Source organism: Stylophora pistillata, chromosome 6 (assembly GCF_964205215.1).
Source record: "Stylophora pistillata chromosome 6, jaStyPist1.2, whole genome shotgun sequence".
Taxonomy (NCBI): Eukaryota; Metazoa; Cnidaria; class Anthozoa; order Scleractinia; family Pocilloporidae; genus Stylophora; species Stylophora pistillata.
This window is the reverse complement of record NC_142524.1, coordinates 34,312,961-34,339,890: the sequence shown is the minus strand read 5'-3', so window position 1 is coordinate 34,339,890 and position 26,930 is coordinate 34,312,961. Positions and strand designations below refer to the sequence as shown.

The window sequence follows — 26,930 nt, the reverse complement described above, 5'->3', positions numbered from 1 at the left end:
CTGTATTACATTTTATATAATTTGTTGATGACACAATTTATTCATACCAGCATATACATTGTAATTACTTATCCTCAAAAGGTATATTACTGACGAGAAATTAATGCCATGTATAGAACTTTAAAATTTACATGACTTGCTATAATATAAAACTGGGCACATTACTTTGAAACAAAATTTTGATTAAAAACTCTATGAACTTTGCCATACAGTGTAATGAGCATTTATAACACAAGCCCTTATTTTTAATTTGGTACAGAAGATTAAGTGATTAGACAACCAGAGTCCCCACAGTTATCATGTTATTTTTAAAAACTTGTAAGTACATAAAAAGCAAATTGATATTAGTTTTTTATTTGTCTGTCCTGTTATTAGCAATTAATTTCGTCCAAATCTGTGGATCATGTCACCCAAACGACATGGGTATGCAAATCTTTTTAAGCAACAGTCCCTCTATGCGGTTGGCCTTAGTTCGTTGGTGGCAGCACAGACTCGCAGGTAATCCAAGGGAATCAGCAAGTCTAACAATGTCCATTTTTCTTACTCGAAACTCCTGAAAACACTCTGCTTCGTCCATAGAATCGAGATCAAAACGATCGTAGTCGGCGTGAGGAAATGATGGATTTTTAGAGAAACTAGCGTCATACAATAACAAAATTCTTCTTCGGAAATAAAATGATGACTCCGTGCTAGAGAAAGCGTTTCTCGAGCTTCCTTTAAACTGGACATCGTCAAGATCGAGAGCACGCCAAGGATGTGTTTACATTTTCACGGTCGACCGACAACGTCTGTAAATTAGAGTAATTGTTTTGCTTAACGCAGTCATGTCACGAACTCTGTTGGCGACAACGTCGTTCCCAGGTTCCCCCTCCTGCAAACGATCGAACGTCCGTGACACCCGAAGTCATCGATGCTTAAGGTCCATAATATCTGTCTTGCCGCCGTCTAGGTATAATTTAAGGCGCAACGATGACTCCGCAGCTTTATTAACTTTTCCGAAAATAATATCCAAGAAGACTCTGGCAGATAGATCGTTTAGTTGTGCCGCCCCTAGACTTTGGAATCTGCTTCCTACCACAATAAGATCTATTTCCAGTTTAGATATTTTTAAAATTAGACTCAAAACTTTTTTATTTAATAGGGCGTTTAATTAGTTACTATAGTTGTTATGATTAAATTGCATTATTGGTGAATTATTTTATTTATTTATGGAATTTTGGAAATGTAATTTTGAACTTCTATTTTATTTTTGATTTAATATTTATTGTAAGGCGCTGTTGAATATTTTTATAGAAACTGCGCGGTATAAATTTAAATTTAATAATAATTTAATAATAATCTGGTCGACGAGTGGGGATGCGAAAGTTCTGGACCAAAAATGAAACATTCGTCAACTTGAAGTATCCGTGTTCAGCTAAATAATCGTGGGGTAAATGAAACCAAGCAATATTACTTCAAAACTGTCTAATTTATTCAAATCAAGAAACAAATCAGCTTATTGAGCAAGAAACAGCTTTTATTACTCCTTTGTTGTATATAAACATTTTTGTTCCAAATTCTTTGATAAATCTGCATGGACCATTGTCCTATCACACCAGATTTTTAAGGTTAGATAGTCTTATTTTTCTATCATCGACATTTTACATTCTTCGCCGACCATACTTAATACATCGAGTTTTACTAGCTTTTTTCTCTTCAAATAGAAATCGTCAAACTAATATGAACTAACACACTCATATTATATTCTTTCTCTCGATTAAGCCAAACGTTACAAGTAACCTTCACTGGGAATATAGCGCTTCTTTGCCACATTCTACTCTTTCAGAAAATTTGTCTAGCTCTAAAAACAATCAAGCAAAGAACTGTACATCAGTTTGATTAAGGCTCCCTTTTAGATGAATGAGATCAAAATTTACTTGACATGCCTCAAAGAAATACCTGAATCCTGTTACAAGCCCTTGTCATTTGATGACAAAAAGCCAAATGAGTTTCACTGGTCCACATTGCAGGGTGTCCGAGCTAATGTATATCATGGACCTCTTTCCAGATATAAGATTTTGAGATACTTCTTTGGGTATTTTTGTAAAACAGTTATTTCATTCGCGGTTGTTGAATAAGAGATATGTTAGGGACGACAAGGCACACGCTTAGATATCCACCATCTCCTATCCACCGCCCGCTCGTCAAGTAACCGTTATCATGAACACATCTGACAAATATATACACTGAGCTTGGCTCCAACAATTATTTTACTTACGGTCCGTACAGGACAACTTAACCTCAGGCTTTTTTTAAAATTTTCAATTATTTACGAGATGTATAACTAACTAAAATGTTCATGGCATTACGCCAACACATCGACGATGAAGAAAAGTAGAAACTTTTATCAGGGAGAGAAAATTATCACATTGACGAACATTCCAACCCAGTTATGAAAGCACCATGGGTATTTATCACGGATCGACGTTTAACCTCTTGTTACATTTACTTTACGAAGGAATTTGAATTTTTAGGAACTATTTCAATCAGCTTTGCCCTTTTTTGGCATACATATTCAGAAATAACTAGTATTTACGACTCAACACCCAAGATACACACTAACTAAAACACAAACTACACTAATGTAATGGAACAGTGACATCATAGTAGTCCAACGGTGGAGCCTGGAACCATTGGCCACTCGGCACTCTCTAGATCCCAAACCTTAACGTCCACCGCCTGTCCAGTGGCAGTCCCTGTACCAGGGGCATCACATGTGATACCTTTCTGTCTGACTATGGCATTGATGTAACTCGCCATGAGGAGTGTAATTTCCAAAATCTGTAACAGAAAAACAAGTTTGAGCAGAAATGCACAAAGCGCGGGAAAAGGAGAACAACCCAGCCAAAATCGGTTTTAGTTTAGCATCTAATTGGCTTAGAGAAAGGCAGGAGTTTTCTGGAGCAATCACAGGGCGAAGTGAAGCAAAACCCACACATCTGATTGTTTGAGAGGAGGGCACGAGCTTTCCGGACCAATCACAGAGCGAAGTGAGACAAAACCCACGCAATCCTGAATTACTTTAGGCACTATACTAAAAATTTCCCAAAAGGAAATGAGTGATTAAGATTACCTTTGCTCTGGGCATGACAAAGAGCAGTCTTTGTGTACCCTGCTCCACCGTGTTTCCGCCGCGCATGATAGACTGGTTCACAACTAACATGAAGTCTTCTTTCCACCCGCCAAACGTCACTACGTGCTTGTATCTGTAGCGGCACATCAAGCGCTGACAAACGAACAAAGCAGCAACTTAAATCGCCAAAATGCAAATGTCATTACTTAGATAAACTAGGCCCATGGGTTGGAAGGTAAAGGGGACGGGGGGGGGGGGAGGAGTGGGTAAGTTCAAGTCTTAAGATTGGATGATTCGTTGGGATTGCAGTGTTCTGTGAATATTATTCATCAATTGAAAGTTTCGTTTGAATTGCCTTTTTAATCTTTAATTATAATGCTTCTCACCCTTAAACAGCTGGCAACTTACCAAGCTGTTTCCTTCCAGGAGATTAATACAATCCTCTTCAACTGCCAGCCAGACTGGCTGGGTATTGCTCACAGGCGCAGTGCGTTTCTTTGCAGCGGAAACTGTATGTTTTTGCTGTTGGAATAAAATAAGGAATTATCAGTACGTGCGTAGATTACTTAACAAGGTTTTATCCTATACTGCAAGGAGTTCAGCGCGCTGCCCGTTTACTTGTGCACCACACCGCGCACTTAAAATAAAGTAAAAAATAGTGCTGCTGCAAAATACGCTACAAAAAACCGCTTATGCAAGCCTGAGGCTTCTGTAGAAGCGTTCCACACAGGCTCAGCTTATAAACAAGATTTAAGAGACACAAACGGTTTGTGTATTCGCTTTCTCAGTGAAAATAGGCCCAGAGAGTAGTGAAGTGACTGATTGGTTCTCGCTCAAGTTTTTGTACCGATCACTACACAGAAACGATTCACCTCTACTTTACTGCAAATATGGCAACAAAAAGAATTGCATCCCAAACCTGCGCTTGGAAGAGCTTGCATCCGAAAAACGGCCATCGCCGGGCATTTTCGAGATATTTGTCCACACACTCTTTCACGCTCCAACCGTGCAGCGTCGACCATTTCTCGGCCATGCGCAGTGTCAATGCCCTGAAAAGAGTAAAGTACGCTACTGTCAAGTTGACGAAACTGTTAAGTTTCCTTCCCAATCCGTTGAAGTCTTCCCCATCCTTGGACATCCTTGATTCTTTCTGATTCATAAAATGCCCTTTCGCAGCTTCATTTGTTAGTGATGTTCCTTTTGTTCTGAACGTAAGAGGAAAATCTGCGGTTTATAGGACAAACTGTTTTCATGCGATATTTGTAGCGAGTTGCACACCTTTTGCTGGTGTCTTCCCGTAGTGTTTTAGCACAAAACTTGGTGATAACGTTCACAATTCTCTTGCTCGGAAGTGAATTGCTTTGAGCTCTGTAGTCTCCATAAGAGATCTGAAAAACAAAAGCCATTTTAATCAAAGCACTCTCAAATTATCGTCACGAAGACAATAAACAGTTGTCTCCTGTTGTTCTTTGGGATGTCAATCAGTGCTCTCTTTTAGAGAAAGCATTGCCTTATGTCCTTCCCCTCCTCCCCCTCTTTACTTCCACCCCTCGCCCCAAAAAATGATACGAAGACGACTAAATAAATACATTATTAGAAATTTCGAATACCTGAGCCATGAGGGCTGCGAACTCTAAAGCCATCTCTTTGCTGACAGGAAATCGACCCTTGACGATGCTATCATTTGTCTGCAATTCAAATGAACACGAAATGTAAAACAACTCTTAGGATATTTGCGTGTCTAATGAACCGGAACCTTTTCCGATCAAACGTCGATCTCATATGTGAATATCGCTTATATAGTGCAAGCGTCCGTGCAGAAATCATGTCTGGAACAAACATACCAAAAAAAGGACTACAGACATTTTACATAGTTTTGAAACAAAAACGGAAGACAATTCAATACACGACGAGCCAAGTATATTATGAGCGGAAGAAGAAAAGAGTCTAAAAGAATTGTTAACAGGCAATAATCACCTGGAGTACAAGGAAGTACTTTTCTTTCTCTGTTTCCCCGCTGCTGAGGCTCTTGAAATGTAACCTAAACAATAAACAATTTGCAAAAATTTGAATATGATTAAATCATTTCCAACCATATTCCTAAATTCTCTGTTCACTCTCTTTGCTCAACAATCATATACTTTCATTGAAATCGGCCGGCGAACCAAAACGACGTAAATTTCTAGCTCGAATTTCTACTCGCATATGTATGTTCACGAAATAAACAAAATATTCTGTATATTTTTAAGTACAGTTCCTGACTGAGCCCAAATGAAAACCACTTTACGTAATGCGGACAGGGCTAACTGTCTTAAAAACTTACTTACTATCAACAGAGAAAAATGAAACTGGATCGCTAGAAAGCAGAATAACTTACCTGTTCTTGTAGGTGAGTTTGATCATTCTACTAGTGTCCAGTTTTCCTTGGCTTTGACTTCGTAACGCCTGTTCCCATTTTGAAATCACATCACACAGCTGTGGAGACGACAACAGTCAAAAGCGTCAGTTGTAAATGTGTTCTTTGTATTGGAAGGAGAGGAACGAAACTTGAAACTTTTTGAACTCGATCGATATCTGCGACAAGCGGGTCCTCCAGGCACACTTACGTCCAGTTTAAAAGGGCCACTATCCAGTTCGGCACTTCGTTTAATGACTTTAAGTGGCATTTAAGCCTCGTACTTGGACAGTTCGGAGGCGTGGAAGCCAGTTCGACGCAGCAATAGAGAAATATTTGAAAAATGTTTTACAAGGACGTATTACTAACCTTGACTTTGACTTGTAAACAGTGTTCTACTAAATTAACAGGATTATCCGTGAAGAGTGCATATCCACTTTCCGAGGACGAGCGAATGCCAACCATCTGTGAGAGATAAGATAAATCAGTTTAACTAAAAACACCAATGGGCCAAACCGATGACAAGACCATCATAAGCCATAAAAAACCATCCTTAAACTCACGGTTTAAGTTGCAGTACCTCTCCATTTCTTGTCCGCCATCGCAGCATAGCATATACTTTAAAAAAAGCAAGGCGGCCCATTCTATCTTATTTATTTATTTATTAATTTTTTTAAGTCTATTTATTTATTTTGCCACTTTGTAATTACATTACACTAAAGGCTCCTCGTAGTTTACAAAAGTAAGGTATCGGTTATATGGCGTGATTAAGGTACAAAATATTTTGAGTTAAAAGGTAAGAACACACACACACATAAAACAACAACTACAATAGCAGGCACTCAAACAAACATGTAATTAAGCAGCTTGAGAAAAGTAAGAAAAAAAATAAGAATCGGTCAGGAGTCAGGTTCGGAGTAATGCTCACAGTTCAGACTTAAACAGGTTAGTCTGCCACTGCACACAAATCTGTAATACGTTAACTGAACCACGTGGCTACTTCCGAGTTATAACCCGTACCTTAAAATAACTGACCTGACTTTTCTATTGTTTACTTACTCTATTGATTGTCTCCGAAAACTCTTGAATAGTGGTAGAACCATCAAAACCAAATACCTGACAATTGAAACGAAGAGAAAAAAAAGGATATCGAACAGGTGTAATAGAAACAAACGCGTGGAGGTGATTAAAACCCACGGGACCATCATTTCAAGAGGTAAAACAAAGTTGGTAACTCCCTCTAAGCAAGGGAACACAATTTCTTGCAAGAGTTTTTTTTTCTATAAATTCAGTCAGAAACAGGGAATTTCTGAAGATATGACAATTTATAGTTCGTGAAGGTCAGTTTACTCGTTAATGATCTTTTTTTATCTAAACTTACTTGACTAGATCCATCAAAAAAGTGCACTGGAATGCTCATCAAACATGAATGATCATAGGGTTTCCGCAGCAAGATGGAGAGAACCTGGACAAAACATCGAAACAACATACGAGTTCTTCAAACAATTGTTAACGCAGAGATAATCACTCTGACGAAAGGCCAACGCTCGAAACGTCAGTTTTCGAATCTCTCTACGGTGGTCAATTCACATAAAATCAAATTATCTTGCGAACCCTCCCCCCCCCCGCCCCTACTCCCACGGACGCAGCATCACAGATTATTTAGGAACTTACCCCCTTTATCCTTCAGACAATTGCATATCTTGAGCAACTTTGTTAATAATCATTCAGCAAGCCTACACAAGTTTTGCGTTTGTTTCTTATACATCTAAATTACCCACTCACGACAGTTTGCCCTTCTCACTTGAGCGGAAACGTTTCATTCATCTGATCCGCACTTCCAAAATTTGAAAATGCAGGTCTCCGGTTTCATAATTTCTACCATCTCGACTAATCGGCTTTAATCTTACACTAGTATGTCTAATAATTCGTCTACCACAGGGCTTAAACGTTCGCCATTCTCGCTAATCATCCTCAGATGGTTTCCTTAACCCGTTGACTCCCATGATCCGATTAGTAATTCTCCTTACTCTCTGCCATACAATTCTTGATGTTACTTCGGAGAATATTGAATTGGATCAACTAATAATCAAGAAATGGTTAGATATTCTAGTCTTCTCCGATAGGGACGAATAAATGGAGGTCCCGTCTCCTGCAGGGTTGGGGTAGGAGACGTTAATTTCCCACATACGAGATTACAGTGTGATGGATGTCCTCCCCTGGGGTGGGATGGGTGGGATTTTGGGCGCACTTAATTTGGAGCCTAGCTCTGTTGTGCGACCCTTACCACACTCTGGTGAAAGTGATTAAATATAAATATAAATATAAATCCCCTCGTTGATATTTTTCTTTATTCTCATCACTTGCAGAGCTTTCAATAAGACCCGGCACCCGCCGGCGCTCAGGCAGGTATTTTGTTGTGAGTCGCCGGGTACTTTTCACCGTGCTCAAGTCGCGGTTATCACGCTCAAGTCGCACTCAAGTCGCTCTCCGGCGGGTGCTGTACCGAAGTAGCAACCTAATTCAAATCTTATTGAGAGCACTGCACTTGTCTGCTTGATATTGTATTGATATTGTAAGGAGAAATTCTGTCTTGATCACTCACGGGAGTTAAAGGGTCAACGTTTATGTTTGTCTCATAATTCCAAAACACGTCTTGCCAACATGGCCTTACCTCCAGTCTCGACGGTCTGGCTTCTCGTTTCCCATTTTGTAAACTTCTTTCTAAGCTCCGGATACAATAAGTTGCGTATTTGCCAAGTTTTGTCCTACGCAGAGACAAAAGGATGAAAACGTAAAAGTCAAGTCGGTGAATTATGTCAACAAAGTTTGGAAACCCCATAAAAGGATGTCGAGGCACCCACCAAAACCAACATTTACACATGTGGAGCGGTTAAAGTTGTGGAAACAAAGGGAAATGAATGGCCAGTACTGACTGCCATGCCTCAAGGTTTGAAGCCCATAAAATAAAATAAAATAAACACAAATTCAAAGAATACCCCAGCGCATCACTTTTTTAGTCGTTTTTTTTTTGTTTTGGTTTGGAGCTTATGGGACTCTATAAATGTGTTCCAACCCATACTTACTTGAAAGTAGACGTTCTATTCAGATGTCCCCTAAGGAAGAGAAGGAATTTCTTTTTAGGGACAAATAGAGCTGTACACAGCGATAACAGTTGCCAGGCTTGAATATAAACGAACTCTTGCACTGGACGTAAGTCGATTGTTGCTTGTGAAGCGATGTCAAACGAGTCTTCTCTGAGCCATGAAGACTTTCCACAATGTTCCAAGAAGTGCTGAAGGAAAGAGAGTTTTAAAAACTCTACAATTACAGTTTGTTCACAAAAACAATTCTTTTTAGCTTTTTTTAAGAACATAGAGCAAACCCTCGTTTATTTCATGTTAAGGCGAACGTTTTACAGAAACTTACAAAGTTCTCTAAGGAGCATTTGCAGGTGTAGGGTTACGATGAAGAATTTTCTTGGATAATCCAGACTCAGTTGAACTTTTTAAAAATACACTAGAGCTGTAAAGTTTACGTGACAAATGAAATCGAACTTCTACTTCACGTAGAAATAAATCTCTGAAAAGGAAGATGTACTGATTTCCAAGGCAATGATTTACTTGAACAGGAAGGTAGAGAACTCTCAGAGCAGATGAAGATAACAACAAGAATACAGCCTGTTACTGTATGCCTTCACGCGAAAACTACCAGTAAGGAAACTGGAACTATACATAGATCACAATAAAATAAAAACAGAAAAAAAAAGGCAGCAGAATGTGAAACCCACCCCAAGATCCTCAGGTCCCCTGTGCACGTGTTTTGATGTTTGTTTAATCAGCTGACAGTAAATCTCGTTCTGAAGTTCTGGGTTATCAAGACATGTCTGCAAGGCATTCTGGGCTAGTGACACGTGATAGTCAATGGCTGCTTCCTGTGTCTGTACCGTGGTGAACAAGTGGATGGACTGGGGAGAGGAGAATAATAAATTTATTTTTGCAAGTCGGACAGTTATCTCGATAAGTTTAGCTGTCATTGCCGCTCTGTCCAATACAGATGAAACTTAATCTACTTTCTGTAACAGCTAGTGCATGCATGAGAGGTGCTGCTCTTCCTTCAATGGTGTGATTGTTCATGACAAGTAAATGTCTAACATTTCCTGCCTGTATGGTTGCCATAGACGAGTAACGATAGGTATTGTTCCCTAGGGGAACAGGAAAGGTGCTACGCACGAGAGAGGAACTATTAAAGAAAATTAGATTATATACACAGTTCCCTAATACATATTTGTATTCTAAGCAGGAGAGTGGCAAAATAAGAATTCTTGACCAGGATCATAGACACATTCACCCTTAGAGTGGCTCCAGTCTATACTGCTCATAAAGTATTTCAGCGTTCAAACATCACACCCATATCACTGACACACAAAGGGATACACCACCATTTGGATCATTCATTTATCTAACAATCATGTTTTTCTTCGACTTTTGAGCAATGAGAAGTAACAAAGAAGAGGAAAGGAAGAAGAAAATAAAAACGTGCTATGGGTTCTGATCTCCTCCTCATAACATACAAAGCGGCAGATTAACATTTAAGTGAGTTGTTGTTCCAACCTTGAAGAGTTTCAAAGCCTCAGCTCCTAGTTCCTTGGATGGCAGAGTTGTGAGTGGTTCAATGATCGGATCTTTACTATGCGTCAACACATAGCTGTTCCATATCTCACTCTCTGAAATAATCAACAACATACAAATCGAAATGATTAGAAAAGAAACTACAATTAATGGTCTTAACCCGGTGTTGAAGTGGATTTGAGCCATCGCTGATTTGGACCTCTCGCTCTTCAGCTGGGGGGAGGGGGGGGTTTCAAATCCGCTAAAAAACCCAGACTAACAATTGGTCACAGGGGCGCAGCCACTGTGTCAAAAAGAGGGTACTCAAAGTTTAGCCATGTCGACCTCCACGCCGTGTATTACTTAATTATGTGACAAAAAAGGCCTACAAGGGGTAGTCATGGGCACCTCAGGAGCCCCCCTTCCCAGCTTGTGTCATGTGGTCTAGGTGAGGGTAGTCCTGAGAACGATTGATCTCTGATGATGACTTCCTCTTGGGTTGACGAAACGCCAGTTATAACCAACAGCGGGAAATAATAGTAAATGACCCGAAAAGAAACCGTAACACCCTCTTATGAATAGCTAAACTGTGTGACAGGCGGGAGCGGGGAAGGGAAAAACTATGAAGAAAAAGAGCTGTTGTTACCTGGATCACAATCTTCAACAATGAGTTGGTAGATGCTTTTCTCGAATTCTGTTCCCATGTCATCGATACCACTACCTGATGCTACTTTTAGATGGAACAGCCATGAATCCTAAGGCAGAAGGAAAAGGAGCCCATGACTGAAGTGTCAGCATTTCGTAATATCATCGTTTACTGGAGAGGGGTGAAAGTTGGCTCTCCCACTGGAAGAACAGAGAAATGATCGACCATTTTCAAACCTTTTCTTCCATTGAATCAATCAACAGGTATGTAGTGGAAGGTTGTTTAAGGGACTTCATCACCAAAGTGAAGTGGCGATACGGAACTTCATCAGTGTTCAAGGTCCCGTCCTCTGAGTCGGGTGACTCCAACTCCTCAACTACCACGTCAATCATATGAGTCATGCTAAATGGCACCTGGCAAATGAGAACAAGAATTTTAAAATAGAAAGGGAATTTTGCGCTTAGATTGGATGACTTTTTGATAAATATTCAAATGATTGGTGGACGTTTTGACCTTCCTTTGATTGTGCAAAAATCCGTATTACATCTTGAAAAAAATACAGTAGAATGATCAAATTTTGGATCAACAACACCGTCATCAACCAATGCATAACCAACAGTTGAGTCATTCTTCAAAACAATTAAGTAAAAACTTTGCCAAGGGAACATTTTTTTTCATAAGCAATGGCTGCCATTTCATTGAAATTCTGTGGCCTGCTGTTCAGGAGGGGTTCTTCTGAGACAATGGTGTAGAATTCCACATAAAAATCCTACTTACAGTGCATGGATTCCTTCCCAATCTTAACTCAACATCAGAAGAATTCTACTCTCCACAACGGGGGAGAAAGTAACGGTTGGCACACTAAATAGCTCAGAGTAAACAGCCTCAGAAAAATTCCATTAGAATTAACCATATTGAGCACGTTTTTTCTTTCTTCTTAGAAACATTACTTACCGAATCATCGTCACTCTTATAATAACAGAGGTACTGACCACGAAGAACACTCCAACACTTTTTGGAAGAGCCATGCTTCACCTAGCGGAAGACAAAAAACATACAGGAAGTGAATGAATTTTCGACTTTAGACATACTTAGAATTAATGACTTGGGTTACGAACAATACATTCAATAGGGCAGGAGTCTGACAAATGCAGTGTACAACATACAATATGAACCTAACAGCAGTAGTATCATACCTTTGTGAGCCAACCTTTCACTATTTCTTTGTCCTTAACTTGGGCAAATAATGGAGTGCTTGAAAACTTCCTCATGACATTATGAAGAACTACAACATTCAAATGAAACAATTATTGATAATAAGTCTAACACATATTAGTAACACAATCTCTTTAAACCTATCTCTCTATGAAGTAGAATACGTTTGGCACCTCCTTTTTAGCTACCAGCACAAACACTAACATGCAAAAATCCAAAATAGTGATTGCTAGGTGAGTTGAAGTTTGTAATCTTTCAATTTTTTAAAATTTAATTGGATTGTTCACATTTAGCATGAAAGCACTGAGCATCAAAATGAAAAGTGAAGAATTACTATCATACAAAACATGTAAGAATGTCTGAGTACCTCTGAGCCAGCTATCCACAACCTCTGTTGTCTCACCAGTCAAGTAAAAAGTCCTTTTAGGAGTGGCAACCTTAAAATCAAGCAGGCAATACAATGAGGGCACATAATTATGAGTAAAGAAAATGCTGAATAGCACCAATATCATGGGACCCGCTGGTTCCAAATACATGTACCAACAGCAGTCTATCTTAATTAGCTATTAAGCAATGCTAATAATTTTAAAACAAGTTTGAGACCACCTACATGTAGTACTTGAGATTCTTACTTCAATTGTAAGTTCACCATCAGTCCGTGCAATTCTGCAGCTTCCATCCAATGGAATTTGACCCAAGGGTTTCCTATTGACATCATTCTGCAACAATCAAATAAATAAAAACCAATGTGATACATAAATTATAGTCTACACTAGAGAGCAGAAAGAAAAGTATCAACTTGATAAAGTACATGCTGACTTCATTATATGTTTGACAGAGTACCTCTGTTTTGTAGTAGTATAGATTGCCGTCATGGAGGACAAACCATCTTTTCTTCCAGTTCTTCACACGGCCTCCTAGTTTAGTAAGGTAACCTTCCTTTCTTTGATTTTCCTACAAATTGTAAAATCAAGAACAAAACAAATTAAAGCAACACCAAGCACAAGTTCACCACTCATTGGTATCTTATCTGCCAGTTATTAAGCAATGTATAAAGCCGTACATATTAACTATGGATCACATTCCAGTCCTTGGAATAACCCGATGAGGAATTCTTAAATAAACACATTTTCTGGTGGTGGCTCTCTTTTCATAAAGCCTAAATATGAGGTTGATTTTCTGTTGTCTTGCAGACAGAGATGCTTTCAAACAAACCGAGTTTGAAAACTTGCACTTCACTTGCCTTGCCACAATCTGTTTTTATGAACCCTTTGATGAGCAAGATGTAATTTGTAACTCCTCTAAAGCTACATGAGAGGTACTCATCTTTGTACAAAAGTAAAGAGAGTGTACAATAGCAAATATTGACAATGTACACATGTAGGAAGAAGTTAAACTTATGAGTTTCAGAGTTAAGGTTACAAGAATGCTGTAAGAGTACATCATTGTGTTTACCTTTTTCAAGCTGACAGTTGTGTATGTGGCACAGGTTTTTAAAACACGCTTGGTTTCTTCAAGAAGCTCATCCGTGTCCTGTTTGAAGTTATGGTGTTCTTCAGTTGCTCCCAATTCATCTGGTGGAGTACAATAGTCTCCTGCTGAGCTTTCATCATCAGAAGAGTCTGTTGATTCTCCAGAAAAAGGTGTGTTTCGAATCTGAGAAGCTCTCTGGGTCAAAAAAGAAACATAACCGGTAAGCATTAAAATTAATGCTTTCAACATATAGTTTTGCCCGTATCAGATGTCTATGCACTTGAGCAAATCAAAGTGCTAGGTCATAAAAACAACGTAATCTTCATAAAAGATCTTAAAAGATCATATCTTCTCGTGTACATACCCCTTTCAGTGTTGTGTAAACAGGACAGCTTTGTTCCTGTAGAATGTTCAAGGTGAACTCAGGGTTAATTATAAACAAAATTAATGTTATTAAAATGTAACAACTGTGCCCCAAATCTCTGATGTGAGAGTCACCTTAAAAAGAAAAAAATGTAGAGAAGGTTACATATCAATTATAATCAACTTAAATCAGTTTTTCAAGTATAAATTTAGGATCATGGATGATGATTAGGAAGCATGTCTTGTGCCACACAATTTTTCTTTCACTAACTTTTGCTTTTGGCATTTTTCTTTGACACTATAGCTATTAGGTGTATGCAAAATGAGCAAGGAGGAAGTCACGCTAAAAGTAGTAAATGCATGTGAGTCATAAAGTTACTCTGTAATCTCATGTTAAGTATAATATGTCATACCGTTAACATGTTGAGATTTTTAGTCCGTGTCTCGAGTGTCCCAAATGGTGGTGTATCTGAACCAGCTGTGAACAAAAAGTTGTTAACATTTTCACCTCCCCAAAAACAATTCATTGTATGGTCCTTTAAATCAATGATTTTTAAATCCTTACACTGGCTATATTAATTTTGCTGATTACAGTTTTCCAGTTATAATGTGTCACTTTAAACATTTCCATATACCCTCTACCATGCAGAACATATGCACCATACCTCATTTCCTTCAAGTCCAATATATTTGCCAATACATTCTATATTGCCATGCAATTTCTTTTCAGTAACTGGTCACAGATAACTTAAAAATGCAGTAAGAATTAAAAGAAAAAAGTGGTACATGAGGCACAGCCCATACACATGGGAGCTAACAAAAACTCAAACCAATTTGTGTCAGTGTGCACTATGTCTGGCTTATTTTCCTCCCCAAAATCCCACCTCCACAGTGGTTCCAGTCTTCATGGTTTCAAAGTTTCACTGTTAAGTCCAAATCATGTTAGAAATGCAAAGCTCATACCTGAGTTATCATTCCACATCCAAGAATCAGTTCTGTTTGATGGCAACAAAACTGCAGCGATGTCCACTTTATTACCTTCAGGGGCATTGCCATTTGGTAGGTCTGTTTCTGATAAGTAACTAGTAAAATTTCCCTTCAACCTAGTGACATCTTGCATTTGTTCTTCTTTGTTTGTTCTTGGCACAGGTGGAACAGGTGGAGGTGCAACATTTTCTAGTTCAAAGCGGGGAGGGACTGGTGGCGGAGGGGGAGATAGAGGCACACCACTATCTACCAAGGGTTTCCTCGCCACAGCTGAATCTGTGCAAGTTCTTACAGAGTCTGGCTCTGGTTCAAGAGTTTGATAAATTGGATTAGCCGTAGAGGCATCTTCTGTAGAGTAACCCAAAGAAGATCTACTATCAGACAAAGATTCTTGTTCATTTTGTGAAACACTTGGAGTTAAACTTCCATTCTCCAATTGTAGAGTCACTAGCTCACCAAGCCTTGCATGAAATTCTTCTCCATGAACACCAGGTTCAACAGGTTGTATATAAGTTTCAAAGGAACTGTCATCTATTTCTGAATCTATTGTCGACTGGCTATCAAATTGTTTTCTCTGTGACATTCTCTCTAAAGGAGTTAACTGCATGTAGGGATTATGTGAGTCTTGTATTTGTATAAAAAATTTTGCTCGAGAACCTCCTGGACTCCTCATTCCCCTTTTGAGTGACATATAATATGATATCTGAGCGGCTCTCTGATCCTCTACAGTCCCAATAAATCGAGGAATTTTTGATGGAGATTTTCCACTTGATGTTCTCTTAATTTTAATTTCTGCAGCTTGATCTGATATGAAAGCACTAGAATCGTCCCTATCATCATCATTAGTTGGTGTTTTAACGAGTTCATCTGGTGACATGGGCGTCGGTGTGGTACATCCTGAGCCTAATGAATTTACTGGTGACTCATTGCACACAGTGTCTTCAGTTAGATATGATTGAAAACCAGATTCTCCTTGGTTGGTTTCTGGTTCTAGCTCATAATAGTCGGGAGACTGCGACTGGATGTCTGCGAGTTCATGGGATAATCTCAATACTTGATCTGTTCAAACAAGATAATATACAAACATTTATCTTAGTTGACAAGTACTACAACACACAAAAGCTTTACCAATAAGCTGTGTTGCTTTAGGAGTTACCATAACGACACAACATTAAGGTTTCTCTTTCCAGTCACTGTTTACAATATAATGGAAAAAATAAACAAAAAAAAAAGTACGTAGAACCAGGGCTCAGCAGTATAACGGTAGTCAACTATCCACAGACTAGTAGAAATTCAGTTTTGGCTAGTTATTTTCAATTTCCACTAGCCAGTTTGGTTAATAAACAAACTGAAATTGTTGTAACATTTAAGTTGTCACTAGCCACTTGGCTAGTAAGATGAAAAGTTAGTGTCAAGCCCTGAGAACAGGTTCTTGTAGTGTCAAGAGGGTAATGATCTTGTGAAGATACTATCATTATACTGTTACATGAATACAGTTAGAACTTGCTCTGAAAAGAAAGATGTTCTTTCCTAGATGACTTGAACATAAAACGGCTGTAGTTTAAAGGAGCTGGTTTGTTTATGTTGCTTTTTAGTTGCTCCAAGTTCTTGTTGTACCAGAGATAAAAGTACATCACCCCATACAGGTTTAGTGTAAGGGTATCTGAAACACTTTGTCCTTGTAGGTGAAGGATCACATACATGGGAATGTCTATTTATTTTTCTTAATGCAGCACTATTTGGGCATTTCTATGCCATTATCAAGTTTATGAAAGTAGCAGTTGCTTTACAGGAAACCCCTAATGTTGAAGAAGTAGGGGTGCCACAAGGTGTTGGATTTGAAAATATAGCATACCTTGGGAAAAGCTGAGCTTTGTCTCAATTTCCTTGACGACATCCATGGCTTGCTTGTGAGACCTTTTTAAATGGTCATTTTCTTTATTCAGTTCTTCTAACTTCTCCTCATACTAACAGAGATAAGGTAAAAGCTGCTTGTGACATGTGGTTTTCTTTCCTTCCACATAATAAAACAACAAGATAACATGTACCTGGACCAGAATTAGGTCCATCAGAGTGGATTCCCGTGAAAAACTGTCTTAAGAGTAGATTAAATTACTGTACCCTCCACATTTTCAACACTACAGAAAAAAAGATATCTCTAGACATATAATAAAAGTACCTCTGAAATCTTCTTATGCATCCAACTCTTTATATGAGCAGCTTTTTCTTCCACTTCCCTTTCACGGATGAGTCGCTTTTGTTTCTGTGAGAAATATTGAGAAATATTTCGCTTAGTATTTGCAACTAACAAGTTAAGGTAGCCTCCATAAAGTTTCCTCTTCACAAAAGAGATGGGACTAACACAGTCTCATTTACACAGTTCCCCCTTCCCACCCCACCCTAGAGCAATAAGGTTTCCCTAAAATGTAAGGGAGAGGGGAGAGGTTGGTAAGAAAGGAAGACACTCTGAGAATGAGGCAGGTTCAGTACTGATACACCAGTACCTCATTTTCCAGCTCTTCTTGTAGTTGTGCAACTGTTTCTTCTTTTACTGAGAGTAGTGCCTGTAAATGCTGGACCTGAGATGTAAAAAGAAAGGCAACCCTGTCAGGTTCAAGTTAAGACTTAAACTACCTGCACTTAGACAAATGACCAAAGGGGGTAAGCTTCTAAAGTTGAAATTGTAAATTGGCCACCTTAGAGAATTAAAAAGCTGAAAAGCTAAAAAATCTAAAAAAAGCTAAAAAAGCTAAAAAGCTTGTCACAGCAAATGAAGTGGTAAATTGGCCACCATAAAGAGTTAAAAAGCTGACCTTTTAAGCGAAGCCCTTCGTCAGAGCGAATGGCGAAGGGCTAACGCTCGAAATGTCAGCTTTTTAACTCTATACGGTGGCCAATTTACAATTTCAACTTAGTTATTACCAAATTACATGTACTTAGAGTTTATCTAATATAATTCTTTATACTTCCAGAGATGATAAGTTTTAGTTTCAAAAAGCCACAACTAACAATTGACTGCTTTTCAAATTGATACATTCAAAGTTTCAACCCTTGTGTGACCAAGAACATAGATTTTGTTTGTGATAATGTGGTAAAGGAATAAATAAAGTTGTAAACATTACATAAAAAGGTCTGTTAATTTGTTAAGTGTCCAACAATTCTAGATTGGTTGCAGAACAGTTCAGAGAATTAAGGTAATAGTCCACCTAAGAAAAAGATCTGTGTGAGAGCTACAGTACTAGTGTAAACACAGAGAAAAAGACATACACTGTAATGATCACGATTAAACTTTGGGAAACGAATTGTCTACAGCTGTACAGCTGTATATGTAAGGTAAAAACAGAATTATTTGTTCAAAAAGTGACCTAGGCTATTAATAACAACATTTTAGTTGAGTGTGTTACAGGTTAAGGAGTCAAAACATTAGTATTAGTACCTCCTGAGCAGATTCGGTAGCTTTTGCAGAAGCACTCGTCGCCTGTTCTTCCAAGTCTTTCAACTTTGTAGAACAAAATTAAACAATCTTCAGTGTTAAGTGCAGTAAATAATATCAACCATTGTTAAATAGATGTTAGCAGAGAGAGACACAATGTATAGCTGTTGCCAGTAAGCTAATTGCTGATACAAAATAAGACAACTACCACTAAACTAAGTAGGTTTTAGCCACAAAATAATCTTGTTTTAAAACACCTAATAAGTGTATAAAAAAATTGCCAACAACAACAATAAAATTCACATGAACATAAACTTGTTACACAAACTGAGGTGTACATGTTTGGTTAATTCTCAGTTTTTCCTAACTTGTTGATAACAAAAAGGATATAAAACAAGCAACAGCATATAAAAAATTGCCTCCTGAAAACTCACTCCCAGAGGTGATGCACAATCACTCTTCACTATTCTTTCAATGCAGTTCAACCTTTGTTTACCCATAAGTGATCAACTATATCGAACCCAATAAAACAATCAAGATCAGCCTAAAATCTTAGTTGAATTTGTTCAAATCAGTTTGTCTTTGTTTTCCTTTGTTGCTAACTCAATACATTAATTAAACTTAATCTGAAAAAAAATGAATAAAGCTGGCAAGTTTCTCAAGAGACTGTGGTGCTGCATTGGTGGGGGTATTACAAAATCATTAATTTTAGCTTTTATATACAGGTATAAGCTGAGTTGATAATGTGAATTGGCCATTGTACAGAGATTCTATAGCTGATGATTTGAGCAGAAGCCCTTCGTTAAAGTGAATCCACCAGAGTGAATCCCTCAAATTGATTTAAAAAAACATACGCCAAGGAAAAATCTGAATTAAAACATAGATAGGTGTATAAATCACATCATCTTCTTTCTAATATCTGTATTTTATCACTCAAATTTGTCCCAGAGAGCAAATCTGAAAAGACAACGAGAGGTTGCCCAAGCATGGAGGCCCCTCTGTTATGGTCCATAAGTTAAGGAGCGAAGGCAGTTGCATGAAGTAGTTGACAACAATGATTCAGAATAAATTTATAACCACAAATGATACTATAATAGTGAAATTTGTGAAACATAACAAAAGGAATTCATTGAGTCTAAATAACATAAAATCAATTGCTTTACTGTCTGAGTGTAATGGTACTGAGAAGGAAGATTCCTCTACTCTCCTCAAACAAAAGCTAAACTACTAATAACGATCGCAACAACTCTCAAGAACAGAGAGTTGCATGAGAGGCTAAAATTGGGGCAACAGTATGTATGTTTGATCATGTAACATGCATAAATACAAAATGAAAACAGTGACAGCCTTGCAATTGAAAGCTGTCAGACTTGAGCCATAGACATACATGAAGGTCCTGTGAAGTCTGTCCATGTTTTCAAATCAAACCAAAATCATTCAAGATTATCAAATTGAACATGAAATTGGTTTAATATTCTACAATCTGAACTATTCTTGTACTTTCTAGGCAAATTCTTACCTCTGTGGTGTCCATCTATCCTAGCAAATGATTATTTCAACTCAAAGCTGATACTCAGTGATACAAAACTTGACTCAAGTTATCATGTAAATGTACATGTAAATGTAGTTCCAAGCAGATTGAATTTAGTGGCACAAAAATGTCAATTGCTAGTCAACAGTGTCAAATATCACAATATCAGAAAAAGGTCTTCAGTAAGGTTTGACATATGTAGCTGTGACAAATAGAGAAAAAAATTAAAATTTAAGAAAACAGAAAGCAGCAGCAGTTAACCTAGAGATGCTGGCAACAAGCAGTTGCCTTTTATTAAGACCCCTATAAAGGTGCAACTTAAAAACTAATATAATTTATGATAGCCTAAGTGAGGAATTGTACAGGACCTAATCTAATCTAAAATAATATTTTAGGAATTAGAAATAAAAAGCTGGACAAAAGCCATTTTCAACATAAAACCGAAAGTTACAATCCATACATAATTCATTTTATAAATGTCAGAAGTTAGCTGCTCAATCATGCCTGATAAATATGAAGCACGCAATAAATATTTACATAATGCTCAGTATAAAATAAAGTAGTTCTAATGTAAACTTGAGTATATGCTGTACTTGACTCCTAAAAATAATTTTAGCAGACAACTTGTATCAAATTTATGGCAGGTTTAAGAACAGACAATCGGATATTCTACATGATTTGAATGTATCTGCGAAAGAGGAAATCATTTATGTTAACACATTTAAGAAACACATTTTTCAGTAGATTCCCCTTCTGAGAATAAGGACTTATACTTTAATTTCGACCTTACTAATATATTTCGTTTGATTTTCCTTTGTCTTCGACACTGTTAACGCCATACTTAAAAGAGAACTACGTAGTTCGAAATAATCTCCAAGCTATTTTGGTAGAAAAAAATTCCAATCATTCATCGTCTAATAACTAAATTGAGAGCAATCGAAAACTTGTCACAATGCGATTTCCAACAGCTGTTGTTCCAGTGAGACCATGTGCGGAAAAATGTTCGTTTCCTTGAGCGTTTTAGCTGAATCACGCCAAACACGATGTTTGAAAAAATATCTGCATACTGTTTTGTGTGCAAACATTCTCATTTATGAATCATTAACAGGTGAGAGGTCGACTTAGCAATTGGCTTTTTTCAAGCTTCTCTGATCCACTCAGGGATGGACTGCAATAACTACGGGCCATTTGCGTGTTAAAAACGCGAGCTTTTAATCCTGACCTGAAAAATCACCTTTTATTTCAGCAGTGCTGAAAATTCTCGTTACTTCGAAAACGAAGGTGTCGATTCGAATGAAATGTAGTGATCTCAAATTTCATATTTGCTCAAATGGCGGTTTGTCTCTGCTTAATGCTATGGGTGTCGACTGTAGCTGTTTACTGCCGCGAAAATGTTGAAGAGATCCGCATATTTGAAATAAATCGGAAGAATACAAATAAAAGGGCATCCTAGAGAGAAATGGAAGTTTAATTGAGTTCTTGTTATTGTCGATCAGCTGAGCATAATTTCAATACAAACGTTACTACACACAACGCTACGAACTCGAGATCTCTCAAGATAAGTTATATTAAACCAAACCGCGAAGAATTCCGTGAAAACAAAGAAACAAATAAAGCCATGTGATACATGTGGAACAGCGCATTTATATAATACATGGACAGAACGGAAAACTTACCTTTTGACCAATGACTTCGCGAACTTTCGTTGCTTGCTCTCGAAATTTTTCCAGTTGGCTTTCCAGATATTTACATCTTTGTTTGTAGTCAATCTCATTTTCTCCGACTTCTGTAGAACATACTTGCGGTCCGTTAGTTCTTGATGAATTATCCATCCTTACTAAAACTTGAGAAGCAGAAATAGCGGTCAAATTTCCTGGGCGCGAGCGAATTTTTCTTCTGTCACTCGAAATATCTCGCGTGTAATGGCTAAACCTTCCTATCTGTTACTCCGGTCTAATCCCTATTTCAGTGAATAGAATGTTAAGCATCTTGTTTGAACCTCACATGACGGAAAGCCAGTACGGGCGAAACAATTCACACTGCGGTTTCACCAGTTCCGAGTGCAACATCAAGAAGTGTGCTAAGTTTTGACCCCACTTGTCGCTCGGCCTGTGATGTCATCTACGCGACTTCGGCGTGACAAAACTTCTTAATCTTGTAACAACTTCATTAACAAGGCCACCCATTCTTTGAGACAAAGGTAACACCGTGGGTGTGTAAACATTGCTAGGAGAAGTCAAAATATATCAAAATGTTCGATTTAAAGTAAAAAAAAAAATTTCTTGCCTTAATCACGAATCCTTACGAATATCGTACGACTGATAAGTTCGTTACATCGGCACGTTTCGTCTCCCTTAGCCACAATGTTCTCACTTCCGGTTATGTAGGCGCGCAAAATAAAACCGTTTCCGATAGCTTGTATTGTTTTGGAGTCTCTCATGAGAGAGGCACTTGCTAAGTACGTGACTTCGAATGCTCAATTTATTTACAAAAGTGACCCATTCGATGACTCTGTTTGAAAATATTTCCGTCATATTGTGTGGAAAAATCTTGAACCGAAAAAAGGATATACGGATAGATATACATTACGAGAGAAATAAATGATTTCATGACACGATCACGCTATTCTAAGTCAGGTAAATTTTCTGTCTTTCGTTTTTCTTAGGTGTTGTTTTGTTTCGTTTTAGAGAAATATCGTTCCGGAATGAGTTTAAAGAATAAGAGGTCATGAATATAATATAATATCTTTATTTTAAATCAGTAAACATCAGTATAATCTTTCAGTTAATTGTCAAGTTCTTCCTTCTTAATTCAAAGTTACTTAGACCTATCACGCTACACAGATTATGATATATTATTCTTTTTGTTTGCGTTACTCAATCACCCCTTCAAGCGTCAAACCAAGCGTCTGACCACAAAGACTACCAAAGGCACCGAGGGCCAACATTAATAAAACATGGTCGCCTTTTCACAGTCGTTGACTCCAGAGCTGCTACTCTCAACCTGAGAGCCTGGTAGCAGAATTAATTTTGACTTCTTTTCGAAAGGAAACTTTTTTCAGCCTGCTTGCCTAGCTCATATTCTAGCCTGGTTATTTTTTAAAGGACAATTTTGTCCGAGATGAACAAGAGGAGGTCAACGGGCCGTATCGGTTTCCTCGATCTTGATACACTTTTATTTCCGTCTCTGTTAAGAATTCGATCTGTTAAAATGAAAAGGCGGATTACCCGTCTTTATCGCAAAAACGGAGAATTAGTATCCGGGCTTTGAACTTTCCCATGAGAAACACCCCTTATTGGTTTTTCCGATTAGGATGAACTTGAAAGATCGGGCACTTATGAAGAGGCTCTTGGTGGATGAAACTGAAAAAAAAAAAAAAAAAAAGTACTTGAGAATGAATAAATTGACCAAACCCGTGAATTCGATTTGACAAAAGGTTTCTGAAGATGAAACTCCATCCCTTGTTTACAGTGTCAACATCAAATTGAGTTCCAAAATCACAGCTATTAATTCCGCAGAAGTAACAAGTCCTAACAAGACCGCTTAAAAGCGCTTTAGAGGACAGGGACAAAAATTTGAGGAATGTTAAACCTGCGTCATAAATGATTTCTAACCCTAATTTTATTGTGCTCTGACGTAGTGCTGCCGCATGCGGTTTGTCTGGATAATAATAATCTTCGATAAAAATAAAGTTAAAAAAAAGAAGAAGAGAAAGATCATTAATCACCTCAAGGTGAAAATGAGCGACCCCTTTATCTTTCTTTTCTTTTATTGTCTGTCGAGATACATTGTAAACGTTTACGCCCCAAATTATTTGGTTAAATCAATTTACAATTTTCGGCCAATTTTCACCGGGAGACTAAAATACCTCCATCATCAAATTTATCACCACCCGCAGGGTTGGATTATGATTATCTGAAATTGTCAAGTCCTAACTCAGCAGCATCCTCATTGATTCACTACAAGTCCGATATGTAAACAACAGTAAATTGTTTTTTTGTTGGGGAGTAGGCATCTCAGCGTTGAACAGATTATGTCGGATGATCTGTAATGGAGTAATTTGACTAAGAGTGGTCCCTCCTTTTTAACAAAGTCAAAAAAAAAAAAAAAAAAATGCAACGCCGTACGGAACTTCTTTTCGCGCGCGCGCGCGCGCCTCACTCCTACTGAGTTCCGCGCGCGAACATCATTTTATTAGCAAGAGAAGGTGCTCCTCTAACCTATGCTAGCGCACCACGTACCCTTGCTTGAGATTTGTTGATAATCAAAACAGCGAATAATAAAACAAGGGAAAAAACAAAGCTTATGATTTTTTTTCATGCTAACACCCGCCACTAGTCCTTAAAATTACTATTCAAAGTTAAAGCTTTGGTGCCCGTAAAATTCTCGGGAATGTTGAGAAACTTACCAGGTGTTTTATTTTTGGTTGGGGTGTTGAAAGGAGAGGGGAAATAGGGCATCAAAGATCTGCGACTCTTGCGTAGCTTCAGTTTGCGTGCTGACCGTTTCTCCCTGCGTCTTCTCTAGCCTGGTATAGCCTGGAACCAGTCTAAAGTAAGGCAATCAGTTATGCGTGATTGGAAGCCTGTCATTCCGGGAAATTTCCCGCTGATGGACTTTTACCTCTAGTTCACCTCCTTTGATTTACTTTCGGTTTCGAACTACTGTAATCCATAAATTAAGAAATTTAAGTCCAAGAGGACTTGTTTAGGCTTCGTGGCAACAACGCGACATTCCCGGAATGGAAAAGGGACAATTTTGACTGACTGGTAATCATGAACGGAAAACAAGTGCTATACAAACTTCTTCTCCTACTTCTTGTTCTGCAAACGACACACAGCTGCCCGAATCATCAACATGACTTTCGCGAGGAGGGATTCGGCGTCGCAACGATTTCTGTGCACAGTTCTGTTAAATGGGTCACAGTAAACAAGAGCAGACTTCTTGGAATAACTGTTTCTTCGAGCAAAGATCAAGGGGCAGTAGAGATATCTAAACGGTTGTTAATCAAAAGTGCCGTAACAGTGTGTTCGAAATGTCGAATGGCGACAGGAATGGTATTTATGACACTCGATCAACTCAAACAAGTTACAGCACTGAGTCCTGTCTTACAGCCGCTTCTTATACAGGCCATCGCTTCACAATACCAACAGCTGGCCTGAGTCGGACAATGGAAGTACCCCAGACCATTGATAAGTAGTATGCACAATTCTCATTTCAAAAAGCTGCGATAGAAGTAAAAACGATACAGCTGGACTGTGCGCCTCGAATGGCTTGTACAAAAACAATGGGGGACAATTTGCAAGCTAGCGTGGAGTAACACAATCTTCATAAATTAAATGGTCAATCGACCAATACACGAGACGATGTTCTTGAAGTTTTGCAAAGAAAAAAAGACAGAATTCTGGACGCAAAGGCTTCTGTATTCAGTATGTTAAAAAATTCCATGACATCAGAACGAACCGAGGTCACTAATGATTACGAGAAAGTTAACGTACTAGAATTCATACAAATTATGGTTAATCGCAAGTACGAGTTGTTAGAAAATATAAATGAATAAAGGCTGATAGTTTCGAAAGAAACTGTTTGGGGCTGCGTCGGTGGGAGTAACGAAATAATTTGGATATGTCAACAAAATATAGATGATAATAAATGTATTTTTAACCAACAGAGGTTTCTATTTATTTATAAATGACATCCAGTGAACAATATCAAGCTCTAAGGAAATAAAGAAATAATAAACATTTCATTCTAGATTTGTGCGAATGTCCCGCTAGTTTGAAGCTCAGCTTTGCGTTTACAATTCATCCTTATGTTTTGTGTTGAAGAAATGCTGTCCACATTTTCGGCAATAGCTGTCCAGTAACACCATCACATTGTCCTCAAAGCGAATCTCGACTGGCTGCTCTGTTTTCACAATATCATGTTGTCCGTCAGGGCAAGGGTTGATTTTCTCAACTCGGTAGGAATCTTCAGTGAAAGTCACCCGAGAATGAACCACCTCTTTTTGGAACTCTCTATATGTCTTGCGAACCTTTTTCAGTCCTACAGCTCTCAGCACAGACTTAACTGGTTTTTCTATCACCTCCTTGAAAACTTTTTTCACTGGCTTGAAGACGACTTTTCTCACAGCTTTTTCTACCTTCTTTAGGGCTCTGCGAAGGAAACCGGAACTCCAGTTTGGTGCAGAAACGAGGAAAACAAAACAGACGATGGTAAATAGAACCCAAGTAGATGTCCTCATCTTGTAGTAAATGTGACCCAGTAGATTAGGGAAAAGGTTTTTGTTCGAAGAAAGTGTTTTCCACAATTATTTATTGAACCTTTATACTCTTACTTCAGGCTGCTCTTACTTCAGGGAAAATTCCCATCGGGTGAAAATGACTCAGCTTACGGTTTATTGTATCACGCAACAGATATTACAAATTTCTTTCCCTTGCTGAGTTTTGTTGGTTTAAAATCATTCTCAATCTGTTTGATGCATAGCACACACGAACCCGGAGAACTCATGTTTTTATCAGTTCTAGGAAAATTCCCGTTACGAGCCGTTTCCGGTTTATCACGGTCACGCAAAAGATCTAATGCATATTCCAAGAAGTGTCATTACTCTGTTGCCAGCAATGGTTTCTCTTTCGCTCTCCGAGTCTTGGTGGTTCAAAATCGTCGTTCTCCTATACATGTTTGGACAAGGAAGGGTTCCAGTGGCATCTTGTGAGCTTGTGCCTGCGATGTTTGATCCGGAAACGAAGCAAGTTATTTATAATCCAGAACAAACTCGTACAGAGAAAAAAAATTTGGTTGTGACAATTGGACAAGACGTGAAGACGGAAAAAAAGCAGTCAAAAAAGCAAATCGGAAAGCTTTGGCGGATTGAATCTAGGGTTTCAAAACAGCGGCATCCCTACGTTTTGAATGCATTATCAAAAGGTTAAAATTCACGAGCAGCGACAGGAAAGCCACCATCAAGTCAATATCGCAATTAACATACCAAGTGATTGTGATGAAGGCTGCAAGGAACACTCTGCTACAGCATTTCAGCTGGCAAATAATGCTCTTTACAGTGACTCAAAGCAGAAACGTCTGAACTGACGGAATTTGCAACTTTTGTTCGAGAAGAAGACAGAGGAAATACAGCCACGTCGAATTATAAGATAAATAACATTTT

General features: G+C 38.3%; 2 protein-coding genes across 6 annotated transcripts in view; one reads left to right on the top strand and one right to left on the bottom strand.

Annotated features, from left to right (window-relative positions):
- The window catches only part of LOC148729566 (uncharacterized), a 3,510-nt gene extending 3,307 nt beyond the window's left edge, over positions 1-203 (top strand). The window contains exon 3 of the mRNA XM_088726176.1: positions 1-203. This exon is cut by the window's left edge and continues 1,265 nt beyond it. The gene's annotated coding sequence lies outside the window, so the exon portion shown is untranslated.
- Positions 204-1,495: 1,292 nt separating this feature from the next.
- LOC111347541 (pleckstrin homology domain-containing family H member 2) lies at positions 1,496-21,852 on the bottom strand. 5 transcript variants are annotated; one of them, XM_022954774.2, is made up of 31 exons: positions 21,442-21,852; positions 18,238-18,300; positions 17,306-17,380; positions 16,981-17,064; positions 16,657-16,768; positions 14,778-15,860; positions 14,228-14,292; positions 13,816-13,851; positions 13,434-13,646; positions 12,822-12,932; positions 12,611-12,697; positions 12,346-12,415; positions 11,960-12,048; positions 11,718-11,798; positions 11,000-11,176; positions 10,764-10,872; positions 10,121-10,233; positions 9,298-9,474; positions 8,594-8,802; positions 8,182-8,275; positions 6,889-6,972; positions 6,567-6,623; positions 5,877-5,972; positions 5,490-5,587; positions 5,090-5,153; positions 4,723-4,800; positions 4,391-4,500; positions 4,032-4,161; positions 3,521-3,634; positions 3,113-3,265; positions 1,496-2,820 (listed from the first exon to the last, which is right to left on the bottom strand). In XM_022954774.2, exons 1-31 carry the CDS (start codon positions 21,595-21,597, stop codon positions 2,641-2,643), a joined length of 4,368 nt encoding a protein of 1,455 aa, XP_022810509.2. In that variant the 5' UTR covers positions 21,598-21,852; the 3' UTR covers positions 1,496-2,640. The 5 variants fall into 5 exon arrangements, with proteins under 5 accessions (XP_022810509.2, XP_022810528.2, XP_022810522.2 ...); XM_022954793.2 differs by lacking the exon at positions 21,442-21,852 and adding an exon at positions 19,754-20,199; XM_022954787.2 differs by lacking the exon at positions 21,442-21,852 and adding an exon at positions 18,669-19,093.
- Between the last annotated feature and the right edge of the window lie 5,078 nt (positions 21,853-26,930).

What these genes read in the sequence shown, in the direction of transcription:
- LOC111347541 (XM_022954774.2), bottom strand. Translation starts at nt 21,597, where the DNA reads ATGGATAATTCATCAAGAACTAACGGACCGCAAGTATGTTCTACAGAA. An exon ending in GGGGACCTGAGGATCTTGGG is followed by an intron (nt 8,803 to 9,297) that starts GTGGGTTTCACA and finishes TCTTTCCTTCAG; the next exon opens with CACTTCTTGGAACATTGTGG. An exon ending in TTTCGGAGACAATCAATAGA is followed by an intron (nt 5,973 to 6,566) that starts GTAAGTAAACAA and finishes TATCTCTCACAG; the next exon opens with ATGGTTGGCATTCGCTCGTC.